Genomic DNA, 15,522 nt, shown 5'->3' with positions numbered 1-15,522 from the left:
AATCGTGGACAAACTTTATGCGCTAACCAATCACAGACAAGAATTGAACTGTCATTTGTCAGTTTTGTATTTTGATTTGTTTTTGCATTATGGATACTGTTATTAATAACCAGAAAATCCTCAAACAATTCCATGTTTTATTTCACAGAAAATATGTGAATTTATAGGTTAGGGCACTGAATAACCTCTATAGCAAAACAGCTGCAAGATCCGTCCTGTAGCTGCAACTGCGCATGACTTTCACGCAACGAGTGGTCTAGACCAGTTACTTGTTACAGAATAATACAGGTAGTTCAATGATCATACCACAGATGTCACTTTTTGCAGTTCTGCAAATCAGGATGCGTAACTAGAAACTATTTATTGGAGTATTATGCTCTATAGAAAAATAAAGATGAAATTAAGCAATTTCTGTCTTTCTTTACAAGTAAAGGAACCACAAACAGAACATAATAAATTTCATCTAAAGCATCCGTGTGCAACTCGTGGGTTTCATAGGTGTTGCCATCAGTAGACAGTACCGTAAACTCCTTCGAGTGCATTTCCAGACTAAATCTAAATCATAGCGTTTTACATTATACACTTATAAAGTATTATTATTATTATAGTCGGTGTTTCTTATGAGAACTCAGGTCTAGCCTGGTTAACTAATCGCACGAATTAAAATCAAATAACGATTAGTGTTTGTCTGTACGTCGTTCGTCTGCTCAAGTTTTGTAGTCCTAAATTTAAAAAAAAAACAATTATTATTATTATTATTGCACGTATGTGCGAAAACTTATTGAATAAGTCAGTTTGTTTGATCAAATAATAATAATCGACTCCCCTAATCGCAAAATCTAAACTAAATTCTTCATGTATGTTGTACTTACCAAAGGTCTGATTGACACAATTATTTCCGTACATACATTTTATGGGGCAATAAATAACACAAAATATGTGAACGTTTGCACTAGAAGATAATAAAGAAGTTGGAATTGCGCTTCATAGAGAGACTCTTTATTAATAAAATAATAGAACAAGAATTTTAAGTGGGACAACTTACCTTATAATTGGAATACGAAGTTTTTAATAGATCGTACAGCTTTAAGTAATGCGGTAGATTAGCGAACTGACCCATTAAATTCAGCTTAACGTTTTCCAATTTTTTATCTAACTTGTCTTCTTTATCGGCATTTCGGCCTTGAGTGATGCTTTTGTATTTCTCACCCAAATCACTCTTACGCCTTTTGATAGGAGACAAAGTAGACGTTGGTAGATTTCCAAGTACCGGCTTACTTTGCACGTGATGAGGAGAAATTTCCTCGATGACGTGATAAAAAATGTTTAGTAATTTCAGTATGTGAACAAAGAACTGTTCGGTTAAGTTTGACAGATGTTCGTCTGTAAACATATCCCATAATGACTGTGTATCCTCCTCGTTTATTTCGGTCTTCGGTTTCAAATTGGGCAAACATAAACCTACAAATGCACACAGAGAAATTGCGGTTACAATGCACAGAGAAGTACAGACCGCAAATTAGGTTTCCGGATAATTTCAGCAGATTCAAATGACATTTTAAATCGTAAGCCATTGTGCTGTTACACAAAAAACTTACACACCCACGAAAGACATCCATTGAGCTACTAAGACATAGCTCTTTTCCGGAGCTATTCGTAATGGGCCACACGTTTTGATCTTGTTTTGTAGTGGAGATTATAGGAAAACAGCCCCAAGCGCTTGGGTAGAGTGTTGGTGGATAGGAGTGGGCCAACATGCACAACGTTTCAACACATCCAAACTAAAACTCTGTTGATTATAAAACTTTAGAGAATCTTAAAAATACTAACCATAAAGAATTTTGACACCGGACACAGCAAAAAATTCATTAAACTTAATACTATCCTGGAAAGCGAGTCGCTAATTGAATCTACGGCACTCTCACAAAGAGAACTGAAGGGAGAGGGCATGTTTAGTAATAGACGTTTTTGATTGTAGTTCATCTCAATTCCGTAACTAAACAAATTGGAGAAATATACATTCTTGAAGAATTTTGCTTTATTGGTAGTGGTGCTTTCATTTGGAAGATTTTGTTTGAAGTATAACAATGGAATAATTCTAAAAATAGTTGGTTAAATTTGAGCTTGTTAGTAACACAATACTTACTGCACTATAGCCGAAGAACAAGCAGAACGAACTTTTTGATTGTCGTACTTAAGCAACTCAAACAGTACATTGTGCAGGATCTTGTCTTGAAATTCGGAAGAGCCGATTACGTGGTGCACGGTAACGTAGTAAATGTTGGTAACAATGTCGAGTAGACTAACCTTGAAATTGCCAATGAAAATCAGGCAGTGTTGCGAGTATAACTTACTTTTACTAACCAATACGGATTCTGCGCAACACGCGGTAGGGCATCTAAAATGGGCTTAATTACAGCGTTAGTTTCTGATTCTAACAAATATTTCAGGCAAACGTTCAAGCTTTGCAATGTTTGACGTAAACAGTTTGAAGATTCGTCTTCCAATCCTTTCAATAGAATACTGACTAGGTTACTTATTTCAAAATCCTCGTTACTTTCAAGGGCACTATTCTGATTTATCCAAAGCTGGTATTGGTCACCGCTGCCGAGGATCACCGATCTTAAAAATTTTCCAATTATAATTCGCACAACACCTCGTAGTTGAGGATCAGTGTGATCTTTATACAGCAGTACGTCCGATAGAGCTTGTTTTTGAGACAGGATTTTGATATAATTCTTATCCAAATATGTTAATAATACCGAAGGATAAATTTCAACTATAGTCGATATACATGATAAGGATAAAGATTTCACAGAAACGCGCACTTTTTTGTCAGATATTGTTGTATGTGGAGCTCCAGTCAATAAAAACGACTTTGCGATTAATCTCACACAGTGGTATAAAGGAACGTCTGCATCTTGAAAACTTCCGATGTCGATTTCCTGCAAAGAGAAATCAAAATTATTAGTCTGAATACAACGTAAGTACAGGGTGAGTCAACGATTGCGCGGAGTAACTTAATGCCTTGAAGATAAGATTTTTCGATCGAATGCTTTTGTATTATGATATGGTTGAATATTCTCAACATTTTAAAAATATTTGGAATTATACAGGGTGCGCCCACAAAGCAGGGCGCCAAAATGGTACATTTTTAAATAGAACCCCCTGTATTTGAATGCATTTTTGAATTCTACGTGTAATTGTACGTCTTTTTTATTATATGGTTAATATTCGAAAAATTAGTAGTTTTAAAGATAATTCGATTTGTAAGAAAAATTGGGCATTTGCAAGCGTCACTATATTGTGAAAATTAATACTTAAATTTTGATTCCAGGTTTTATATCTTTTATCATGGGTTAAGTAAAAGTCAAATAAATACATCTGCTATGAAACATTAAAAAAATAGCTTACTGGGTGTTTTTTTTAGATCCAAAGTATTAATAATCTCACTTTTTTAAATGGAACACCCTGTATATTTTTCTGTCACCTTTTAGCTCCTTCAAAAACCTTCAACTTTTGATAACAATGTCCTATACCATCTCTGATATTTTTCAAAATATCTTGGTTTTCCTGGTTTTTATATTATAATCTTAAATAAGTTATATGTATTTTACATAATAACGAGGTGGCCATGCAAAAAAAGCAATTTTTATCTGCCTCGTCCAAAGCTAAAATCATATTTATTAATTCATTTTTCAAATAATTTATTTAAGTCTAAAAACTGGAGAATAAATTTGATAGTAAAAACATAAACAAATATCTTGGTTATCCTAGTTTTTATATTTTATGCTGAAATAAGTTCTAATTTACATAATAAAAAAAATTGCCGTTTTGCATGGCCACCTCACTATTATGTAAATTACATATAACTTATTTAAGATTAGATAAAAACCAGGAAAACCAAGATATTTCGAAAAATATCAGAGATACGTATAGGACATTATTATCAAAAGTTGAAGGTTTTTGGAAGAGCTAAAAGATGACAGAAAAATATACAGAGTGTTCCATTAAAAAAGTGATATTTTTAATATGAAGTTTTGCAACTTTAGACCTACCAAAAAAATACCCTGTAGGCTATATTTGCAATGTTTCATAGTATAGTAGAATTTAAGTAATAATTTTGACAATATATACTGACGCTTGCAAATCAGGGACCCGGACCGGACCGAAAAAGAACCGAAAACCCGACCGAAACCGGTATTTTTTTCTGGACCGAAAACCGAACCGAAACCGTTATTCCTTCAGAAATGGAAACGTATTGAGAACCGGAACACATATTACTTTTTTTAGTTTTTTACGGTTCTTAACCCGTTATTGGAAGTTGAAGGACGCGCCGGCAACCACGTTGAACCAATTGATAAAAATATTATTCTATGATTGCCACCGGTGGATTATAAATTTTTAATAAGGTGTCGAAATTGAAGGCATTACGGGGGCGGGCCGTGGCGCTAATTTAGCCCCTACTGTAAATGTAAATATTAAAAGGAGGGGGTTTTAGAAAATAAAAAAACAATACGTATTTTTTTACTTTTTGAATATTTTTTTTCTGTTTTTAGTAATAAATTAAGTTTAAATACATATTTCCCTCTTCCTTCTTTATTCCCCTTGTCGTTATACATTAGCTACACTGACGATACGTCACGTTTTGGTATTGATGATTTCATTTTCACGCCTATTAATTAACAAATCACGTTGTTATAATGAATTTTTGGAATGCCATACTTTCTGAAAAATTAGAACCGAAAATAACCGTTATGGACCGAAAAAAACGCGCAGAACCGAACCGGTATTTCTTTTTAAAACCGAAACCAGACCGGAACCGTTATAAATATTTTCGCTTAAATATAAACAGAACCGGAACCGATATTTCATTTGGGTCCGGGTCCCTGTTGCAAATGCCCAATTTTTCTTACAAATCGAATTATCTTTAAAACTATTAGTTTGTCGGATATTAACCAAATAATAAAAAACACGTACAATTCAAAAATGCATTCAAATATAGAGTTCTATTTAAAAAAATGTACCATTTTGGCGCCCCACGTAGTGAGCGCACGCTGTATAATTCCAAATATTTTTAAAATGTGGAGAATATTCAACCATATCATAATACAAAAGCATTCTATCGAAAAATCTGATCTTCAAGGCATTAAGTTACTCCACGCAATCGTTGACTCACCCTGTACCTACATTTAAGTCAAGGAAAATATTCATTTCATAAGCAAAAAAAAAATGGATTCCATTTGGTTTTGTGACCACATCAAAATTGTTTAAGGTCCCCGTTAATAAATGATAAACGGGTGATTTTCGCCAGATGATGAATTACAAAATGGAAATCAAAAATCAAGCGTATTATTAAAATTTGTATAAAAGTACATATTGAGGTTCAGAAATTTCACTAAGGACAGTTCTTCAAATATAATATACACATTAATCCTAAATCGCTACATACAAAAAATTCAACTTTCTTACGCTGGTTTTTGTACATGATTTCTACCAGCTTTAATGAACACCCGGTATATGGACGAACCCGATCGGGCGCTTCATTACGAAAAACTGTAGCTTCCACACCTACATATTTCTTCTTCTAGGACTTGGGATTAGGGGGTTAAGCTAAGAGCTTTAATTTGTAGCATCGTTTTAGTCGCCGATAAAGAAATCAAGATACAGTTACTAATTTGCTGCCGTTTGTAGCCGTTCACGTAGAGATATTTCAATTATCTGGGCAGCATTCAAAAGCTCTCTTCGTTGGAAAAGAAAGAAAAATTAATATCGTATGATTTCAGCTTCGTTAATTAATTGTTAGCCAATTTTAGTTTCCCAATGTTAAGTAAAAACGAGTATTAAAGCAAGCCAATGCCTGACCCGAAAATTCCAAGTTACAATTGGTATTAACTATACTTCCGAATTTTTGAATTTCAACCTGGCCAATGAAGTGACTATAATAAACCGTAGTCAATTCATTGTGTTTATATGGGTTGTGTTTAGTATTGTTGGAAGCGGTTAAATGGCGAGTAATTAATTAATGAAGTTTTAATTTGTGAACGTTATCACCCGAGTACGTCGTGCTGGCTGGGAAAACCACCTGGCACTTCCACAAATTTCCAAATTCTATAAAAGATGAGGCCGTTATTTAAGGGATCTTTTTTGCATCTTTTGGCGTCAGCGTCTAAATTTGTACGAATTTTTCTTTTTACCGTACTGTTGAATTTCAAGGTCAGCCTGTGATATGTTTCTTTTCGTTAATTATAAATAGGCTCTTGGGCTGCGTTCCTGCATCTTGTTTCCCAGTAGATACCGTTAATAATTTGTGCCTCGGTTCCCGCTTAGGTAAATTACTGCCGTTTTCGTGTGGCGTAATTTTGTTTTAGCTTCTTCGCCAGTGAATTTCCGAAACCATAACCGACCGTCCTTGACTAGGAGCAAGGATCGACAAACTCCTGGTGACGCTCGAACTTCGTACCGTTCCGCCAAAACTACCACACAGATCCATCGATTACTGCAGTTGATTTGTAACGTAAAATCTAATACAATTCATGTTACCAAAGTTAACTATATTATTTTTTGTTGTTATAAGTTGTAGAAATTAAGTAATTCTATTTTTTTTCTGAAATTCAAATCCGTTTGAGCACAGGCTTCACTGGAGAGTTCGTCGCAATCACAAATACCCAGGTGTTGTGCATAATGGTTTGTTTTCATTTATTTTAGTGATTATTCCTGTTCCTGTTTAAGTCAGGATTATACATAATCCCGAAATATGTCAAGTCATACTTAATTCTGAGATGTAAGTCGAGATTAGGACGGAGTTTTTTAGGCTCTCCAGTACCAGGTGCTCCAGGTGTAGTTGGTTGTGTTTTTCATGGTCAAGATGTAAGTCCCACAAGTATGGGGCAAAGAAATGTCCACACGCGCGGTGCCCCCTGCACACGTATTGCGCCCGGTGCTCCAAGGTTGGGGCCGGTAGTTGCTGATTCTCTATTCACTCACGCATCTCCTCGGTCCGGACCTCTGATCCTAAGGCACCTTTAGGCACATCAAACACATGGCAGCACCGTCTAACCTGTGCAAGCCCTTGGTCACGATGTGACAGCCGGACATCAGCGTCCATGATGTAAATACTGACATATCTAGGTATTAAGTCTAATCCTCATTTAGAAAGAGCACTGCAGACATTGGTCGAAAATTCCCGAACAGAAACATTTTAAGATCTTTCTGGAAACCCCAAGTGGAGAATTAACATCGTCCATCTTAAAGCTAAGTAGGATGAAGAAAAATTTGCGACCGAGATGATCACAGGCCACTGTCGTTTGAACAAACACCTGCACAAAATGGGACTCGTGATGCAAGAATTGTGGGGAGGAAGAAAAAACATTTGCCAATGTGAAGCACACACAAAGGAAAGGGAACGCCTACTTGGAAATGAAAGAATTACCTACACAAGAGGAAGTAACGACGGTTCGCCCTACCAAATCCTAGACTTTGTTAAAGATACAAGTATTTTGAAGGGTAAACAATGCTGGGGAGCACAATACACCAAAATGTTGCAATGACTCGGGACTTAATAATAATAATAATAATAATAATTTATTGTCTCTGATCAACGTTATTGACATAGACATGGTCACAATGAAAGTTTGATATAAAAAACACACATATACATAAAAATTACAAAAGAACAAAATATAAATATGTCGGGATTAAGTGTAATCCCGAATTATATCTTGGGATTAAGTATAATAGTCACTTACATCTTGGGATTAAGTACTCGTATAATCCCAACTTACATATTGGTATTATGTGTAGTTAGGACTTATACAGGGTGATTCCTATAGTACCTACCACCGTTTGGGAGCGTATAGGGGGTGCCTAGGGGAAGTCTTTTCATATAGGACACTTGGGGTCGGAAATCCAAAATAAGGGCGCCAGAACCAAATTTATCTTCTGGAATTTCACGCCTGTATGTAGGCAACCCAACCGACCGACGTTTCGCGCGGAGCGATGCAGAGCGAGTTAGCGCGAGGAAGCGACATGGGAGGGAAGGAGGGAAAACGACAGTCAAAAGCAATAACGTTTACAAGTGTTCAACGTGGCCACCGTTGTTCTCAATGCACTTCCTACATCTAGCCAACCACTCCCCTCGAACTCGCGTGAAGACTCCTATGTCCTGGCGAACAGCCTCTCCGGCCATGACGACGCGCGCAATTAAGTCCTCTTCGGATTCGACGGGAGTCTCGTAGACGTGCGCTTCCATCACACCCCACAAGTAAAAATCTAATGGGGTGATGTCGGGCGAGCGGGCAGGCCACTCCACCGCACATCCACGGCCGATCCATCTGTCCGGATAGGTTTGGTCCAAGTGTTCCCTCACCTGCCGCCCGTAGTGAGCAGGGCACCCATCGTGCTGGAACCAGTGGTCCCAGTACAAGTTCACTGGAACATCCATTAAAAGTTCTGGTAGCACCTCGCGCAGGAAAATCAGGTAATTATGGGCATTTAGACGCGGAGGGAGGATGTAAGGCCCCAGTAGGTTGTCCCCCAGGATGCCAGCCCAAACGTTTAAAGAAAACTTGTCCTGGTATCCTCGCGTAAACGTTTCATGAGGATTGTGCTCCGCCCAGTAGTGGCTGTTACGAGGATTGAAGGTCCCCTCTCTTGAGAATCCTTTCTCGTCAGTAACTAGCACGCTCCTCAGAAAGTTCGGATTAGCTTCTTCCTCCTGGACGACTAAGTTGCAGAATTCCAGCCTCCTTTCATGGTCACCCGGCCGTAACTCTTGCACTTTCTTAAACTTATAGGGTGTAAGTTGTTGTTGTTGGCGATGTTCCACACTGTGTGTTGACTACAACCCACCTGATCTGCTACAAGTCGAGTGCTAGTACGCGGGTTTGCCTCGAAACGTTCCAACACATCCTCCTCTAAGGCATTTACCAACGGGCGATCGCGATCACGGGCGCTAGTGGGCTGCGAAATAGGAGGAGGTCGGTGTAAACAAACAAACTTTTCGAAATGGGTGCTTAAATGACCCAAGTATCGATGTGCATCACGAATCTGTGTGTAAAGTTAAGCCTCCGTCAGCTTACCTGCAATTGCCCTGTCTCGCACAGTCGGAAGTGAACTTCTTGAAAGACCTGTCTGCAGGGTAACTGACGGTTTGGATACCGCTCAGCGTACGCTCGTCGTGCAGCTCGTGCGTTACCATTTGCCAATCCGTACATGAAGTGCATGTCCGCGTATTCCGTGTTAGTAAAACGTGCCATAGTGTTTATTCACTTGATACGCGTCGTTGCAGACGGGATTTCGTGGGTTTAAACAAAATTCTGATCAAGTGTCAGCCACACATCGCCGCCTGAGATCGCTCCGTGTGCACCGCCGGCCGGTTGGGTTGCCTACCTACAGGCGCGAAATTCCAGAAGGTAAATTTGGCTCTGGCACCCTTATTTTAGATTTCCGACCCCAAGTGTCCTATATCAAAATACTCCCCTACGCACCACCTACACGCTCCCAAACGGTGGCAGGTACTATAGGAATCACCCTGTATCTCGACTTAGATTAAGTGTAACTTATATCTGGGGGGATTAAGTGTAATATCTTTGTATTAGTGGGGAAACGTTGTTCAATTTTGACGTGCTTTTACTAGTCATTAAAGACTAAAGATACTCGTATTGCTTTGGTTAAGTTCAATGTTGCTCTTCTTGCATTTCCCTAGTTTTTTTGTAGCTGAGTGGCGCTCAACTAATGGTAAGTTGCGAAGCAGTACCGAAGTTTACAAGACATCACATTACAGAACGAATCAACCGCCGCGAAAGTTCTCAAGCCTTTTGAATTTACCACCCTGAGCTTGCTGGCCGTTAATGCGGGGGCTTTGAGCTAATACAGCGTCAGCCTAACCCACTTCTATAGGTATGTGCGTCTTTTCAAGGGCTTTCCATTGGCCTATTACAGAGTTATATTTCTTGTTATATCTCAGAAGTTATTACATTTGTTAAGAAAATTTTAGGATTTTGAAAAAAAATTCTACAGTTCGAAGATTTGTAAAAATCATCAGGACGATTTCTGAAAAAAGTTGTTTTCGGGTTCCACTATGTTCACTAATGTGAAGGACCAAGCACTGCTTTTTTAATTTGTTTATTTAATTATACAATGACTATAAAACCTATGGTGATCAGGTTTGGCATAATTGTTTTGTTATCAAAAGGAGTTACCAAATACGGATTTTCTTATGACAAATTCCATGGCTAATTATGATTGAAAACAAATTCATTCGTTTATTGGCTCGCAACGTCACCATCAATATGGCCATGGAATTATTACCATAAGAAGTATACCCAAGTAGTAAAGAAGTAAACTGCAAGGCAAAAATGCATGGTTGATTCCCAAATGAAATACTAAGTGTTTATTTTTTATTATTTTGCCTTTATTTTTGAGTGGGCGGGGTTTCAGCCAAGACTGCTCTACCAACCCAGTATTACTGGTTTTGTAAATTTTTTCTCTATCGAGTGACGTAAAATCCAATATGGAGTCCATTCAAAATAGGAAGTAGGTAATGGTCGTATGCACCGACAAATTTAAGCGGTGGCGGTGAAGATCAGTGTAGCGGGCAGGCGACCGCTGCACGCACAATTTGCCCGCCAGTTCGCGCTCCATGTCTCGGAAGAAAACACGCTATGACAGAACAACTAATTGGGTTAGTGAGAGGAAATCCAATTTTATACGACCTTACATGTAAGGAGTATAAAAATATAAAAAAGAAAGATAAAGTATGGGATGAATTGGCCATGATACTGGACAAACCTGATGAAGGTAAGTGTATTTGTTTATAGTTTTAGTACAGGGTGTCCCATTAATAATGGTTACAGGCTGTATTTATGGAACCGTTAATTGCACAGCTTCGGGAAAAAATTTTTTTAACAAAAATGGCCAAAAGAAATCTCTGGAAATTATTTTCAAGTTTTTAGCTTCGCCGCTAGGGCGCGCACGGTTCATGGTTAAGTAGATAAATGACTTTTTTTCTAAAATATACCCAACAAACATGCCTAAAAAAATCATGCACAGCAATCTTGTATCAATTTTGCATCATTTTGATGCAGCACATTTGCTCTAGTTCATAAAGTATGAGGGGTGTGGAAAGGGTAACATCTCTTTAAGGAATTAAATGTAACTTCGGATTAGGTTAACAGATTTTTACATAATAGGTCTTGTTGGAAAGATGTCTCTTCGCGGAATCAGATTTTACATGAATAGAGTCTTTTTAGTAAATGTGCTGAATGGTAGAGGGCGCGATGTGACGGTAACAAAAACTTTGCATTTTTTTTTAAAATTTCAAATGGAACGATATAATTATTATATGATTTTATCAAATAAGATGAAAAAGTGAGAATATCAGTGAAAATCGCATTTTGATATCTGTTTTCTAGGTAGATATTTTCGCCATATCTCTGCTTAGAAAACAGATATCAAAATGCGGTTTTCACTGATATTCTCACTTTTTCATCTTATTTGATAATATCATATAATAATTATATCGTTCCATTTGATATTTTCCAAAAAAACTGCAAAGTTTATGTTAATGCCACATCGCGCCCTCTACCACTCATCACATTTACTAAAAAGATTCTATTCATATAAAATCTGATTCCACGATAACTCTTTCCAACAAGACCTATTATGTGAAAATCTGTTAACCTAAACTGAAGTTACCTTCAATTCCTTATAGATGATCCCCTTCTCCCACCCCTCATATTTTATGAGCTAGAGCAATTTTTGCTGCATCAAAATGATGCAAAATTGATACAAGATTGCTATGCATGTATTTTTGATGCATGTTTGTTGGGTGTATTTTAGGAAAAAGGTCATTTTTCTACTTAACCATGAATCGTACGCCCTCTAGCGGCGAAGTTAGAAACTTGGAAAATAATTTCCAGCGATTTGTCTTGGCCCCCTTTGTTAACAAAATTTTTTTGCCAAGGCTATGAAATTAACGATTCCATAGATATGGCCTGTGACCATTATTAAAGGGACACCCTGTACATTATTATTTTTTAGTCATTAAAAAAAGAAACAAATCTATCCTGTACTTCTTGTTCCTCTTCCACTAAAAGAGCTAGCTGGAGCACTTCTTCCTCGTCAATGTTGTCCATTATAGTAAAGTACATGCTCAACAATCAACTGCTAGTCTGTGTTAAAAAAACCTCTGATCTCGCGGATTGAACGCCCTGGTGTGAGTCCACGTTCGCCACCGCTACCGCCACCGCGACCGCGTAGGTTTGCGCTTGCCTTAATAAAGGAAACTGACATTGAAAACCGGTCCTAGTAATCTAGGGACTTTAACCGGTCCCAAATTACAACGCTACTGTACCATAAGGGCCACAACGTTGCGGTAGGAAGTGTCAACAGTAAGCTGTCATACTTGGTTTAAATTTTATTGATGGTGTTACGTGCTTTGTGATAGTTATTGTTATGGATAAATTGATAATATTCAGGTATTTAGTAAAATCACATATCTTACATTTAAATAACCTCGCTTAAATAATTAATTTGCTCTTTAATTTCCCGTCATTCCACACCGGGCCGTGTAGAGGGCTCTCTTTTCCGTGTCTCGCGTTACGCAAATGCAAATAGTAGCGAGTTTCCGGTATAAGGGTTTGGTTAAGCTCTGCTTAAATTTGTCGGTGCATACGGCCATTAATGTCAATATCTCGAAAACCGCCACACTACACAACTTTGCCAATTTAATCTGTAAGTATAATAACAAAGATAGCCATGTTATGCTACTCAATTTAAGACACCCTGTATGTATAATACAAAACTTTATTTTATAACAGAAGTCATATATAAGTCATTGTAAAGCTGACGATTCTTAATTTAATTTAGACGTCAAGAATAGCAAGCTTAGGTTCCGCTGTCGCGTATTTTATATCGTGCTTAGCGTCCTATTTGAAATAAGAACGACAGATGTCATTAGAATGCACAATCATCTGTTTCTCCTTCATCTACCCTTGCGGTTATATTTTTATTATTAAACAGACCATTTTAAAAGCCTAAGAGCCTTTGTTATTGTCTCAGTTGAACTGATGGTTGTGAATGTTTAACTGAGACAAGAAAAAACTACTCCACATTTGGCGCAGATATATCTTACCTGATACAAATCGTCGCTAGTAGTGGCAACACTTTTATCATCAGTAGGTTGCACAAAACTATGATCATCGGTTGACGTATCACTTAAATCCATCTTATCAAAAGTTTCCACAATACTTTTATCCCTTTTAATAGAATCATAACTATCGTCAGTTATAATCCCGATATCAATGTTGCTGTAGTTCGATGTTCCTAACCCCTCCTCTCCGGCCAACTCAGTACTATTATAATGCAAGGTCTTATCCATCATCTCACTTGTTTTCGCGTACGTTATATTCATAACGGACAATTTAGATTCGTCAATCCATTTTTCAATATCCGGCCGTAACGAATCCAGCAAATCTGATTCGGAATTTTCATCGCCCGACAAAGGAGTTGCAACGCTCATCTGACCTGAAATGGAACCTTAGCAAACATGCGGGACCGAATTTTGGGGTCATACTTGGTGATCGCGGCTTCGATCTGATGTTAGAATCGAGAACTATTCTACTTTTATTAATACCAGTTGGAGATGTCAAAACGCTTTTTAGATTAGACGAACAATTTTGCAACAGCACGTTTAACGATTCTAATGCTGCATTGGTGATATTGTGGTCCTCGTGTGGCAAGTAATAAAGGCAGAGTTCGTACACCTGAAAATGTCAAAATGCGATTTAGAGACATTGCAGTTGTTGTAGGTACCTGAAGAAGTCTATCTACTGCTACAGGTGTTTCGTTCACTTCCTTGCGCAGACCGAAACTGTCTTTAATTTCCTGGTCGCCGCTACAATTTTTGATGTGTGGTAGGACTACCTTCAAACAACCCAAGACCCCTAGTATTAAAGACGATGAGTGATCATCTTGAACAGGAATGAGCAGATCTAAAATAATACGGTTGAACATGAAACTAATTTTATTTAATAAAAACAGAATGCCCAATCCATAATTATTGAACTTGGTACCTACCTAACAAATTGTTTAAAGTATATGTCACAAAAACATATGGCTTTCTACAGTTTAGACACAGAGCCAAAATGCAAGTGATAGCAGTTCTTCGAATGACCGCAGAACTATTCGAGATGTTGTTTAAAAATGCCTTCATTAACGCCTAAAAACAAACCTTCTACAGAATGATTCCGCCACACACAAACTTTACCTTAATATCATTATCGGTGGTAAAACAGCCTAACGTCACCATTATCTTAGGAAAACTACCGGCAAGTGTTTCATGCACCATCTCCTCAGTTCTCGCACTAATCTTTATAATGCAAGGCATAAGGTTAGCAACATACGGTTTACCCTTCTGTGGTCGAATATAATGCGCTAACTCTGCGAATCTCCAAAGTGCTGCGCGCAAACTTCTAGGCGTTCCATTATTTTTGATTTCCTTGTGCAGCTCAATTTGTATTTTGCTCATGTTTCCATCACTTACTGCCTATAAGCATCAGTTAAAACTACGAACAAACTAACACACATTTTACCCTAATTAGTCTGTTCAAGCATTCGTCGGCTATCATTCGCACATCTGATTCTTGATCATCACACAATTGTAGAAGTGCTTCAATGCATAGACCAAGTAAGCAGTCAAAGTTCGGTGCAACTCTAATAGTTGCGTTTCCAATTGTATCCGTAATGATATTGCAATGGTGAATTTTTTCCTTTTTCCTGTAGGGGAATTTTATAAGCCTACCTATACTATTTACTATGAAATATGTACCTTTGGGAGAGGTCAGCTGTAGAATTTGTATTCATTAAAGATCTCAAAGATTCTAAAGACTTCAATAATTTATCTTGTGTAGCCATAATGAGGTAAATCTAAAATTCGTGCGCCACTACATGCAATAAATTTAAAACCGTATTAAAATGACTAACATTTTGAATAACAATAATAATTATGAATTCATATTCAACAAACAATTTTCTAACCTCTTGATTTTTATTTGACAGTATTTTTTTCCTGTTCAAATGGAAGTGTTTACCATTACGATTGTCGGTAAGGATATGATTCCTTAAACAGATTGTGATCCTGTGATGTTTGGCAACATTGTTATACCAAAAATGTACGCCGCAACTTTCGATTGGATGCAGGAAATCCGCTACGTTAAAATCTACTTTTGCGGGTGTATATGCCATAGTATTCTCGAGTGGATACGTTGAAATGACATTTCATTTCCTAAAATGTCAAAAGTAGGATATATCTGAAGTTTCTCTTGACCGGCATTTAAATATTATAAGACGTTTATTTACACAATGATGAATAATTGCAAATTTAGCTTAAAGTGACGTCTACAAAGTTGACATCAAATTCAATTCCGTTTTATGCCCTCTGATGCACTATTAATTTCGAAGTAGATGCGTTGAACTCAATCTACTGAATTTGTTGGATTTTGGTTTTGTATCCGATCAATT

At 37.4% G+C, this 15,522-nt stretch overlaps 1 protein-coding gene across 2 annotated transcripts in view; it reads right to left on the bottom strand.

Annotated features, from left to right (window-relative positions):
* The window catches only part of LOC116175412 (huntingtin), a 37,432-nt gene extending 22,387 nt beyond the window's left edge, over positions 1–15,045 (bottom strand). For both annotated transcript variants that reach the window (XM_031493520.1, XM_031493521.1), the window contains exons 1-12: positions 14,831–15,045; positions 14,595–14,778; positions 14,270–14,548; positions 14,080–14,221; positions 13,816–13,994; positions 13,577–13,766; positions 13,136–13,527; positions 2,355–2,945; positions 2,147–2,307; positions 1,831–2,098; positions 1,514–1,781; positions 1,046–1,461 (exon numbers count right to left, since the gene is read on the bottom strand). In XM_031493520.1, coding sequence (XP_031349380.1) covers positions 1,046–1,461; positions 1,514–1,781; positions 1,831–2,098; positions 2,147–2,307; positions 2,355–2,945; positions 13,136–13,527; positions 13,577–13,766; positions 13,816–13,994; positions 14,080–14,221; positions 14,270–14,548; positions 14,595–14,778; positions 14,831–14,916 — 3,156 coding nt within the window. In that variant the 5' untranslated portion in view covers positions 14,917–15,045. The remainder of the gene's footprint in view (positions 1–1,045; positions 1,462–1,513; positions 1,782–1,830; positions 2,099–2,146; positions 2,308–2,354; positions 2,946–13,135; positions 13,528–13,576; positions 13,767–13,815; positions 13,995–14,079; positions 14,222–14,269; positions 14,549–14,594; positions 14,779–14,830) is intronic.
* Between the last annotated feature and the right edge of the window lie 477 nt (positions 15,046–15,522).

This window comes from Photinus pyralis, unplaced genomic scaffold (genome assembly GCF_008802855.1).
Source record: "Photinus pyralis isolate 1611_PpyrPB1 unplaced genomic scaffold, Ppyr1.3 Ppyr1.4_LG7, whole genome shotgun sequence".
Taxonomy (NCBI): domain Eukaryota; kingdom Metazoa; phylum Arthropoda; class Insecta; order Coleoptera; family Lampyridae; genus Photinus; species Photinus pyralis.
This window is presented reverse-complemented; position numbering and strand designations above follow the sequence as displayed.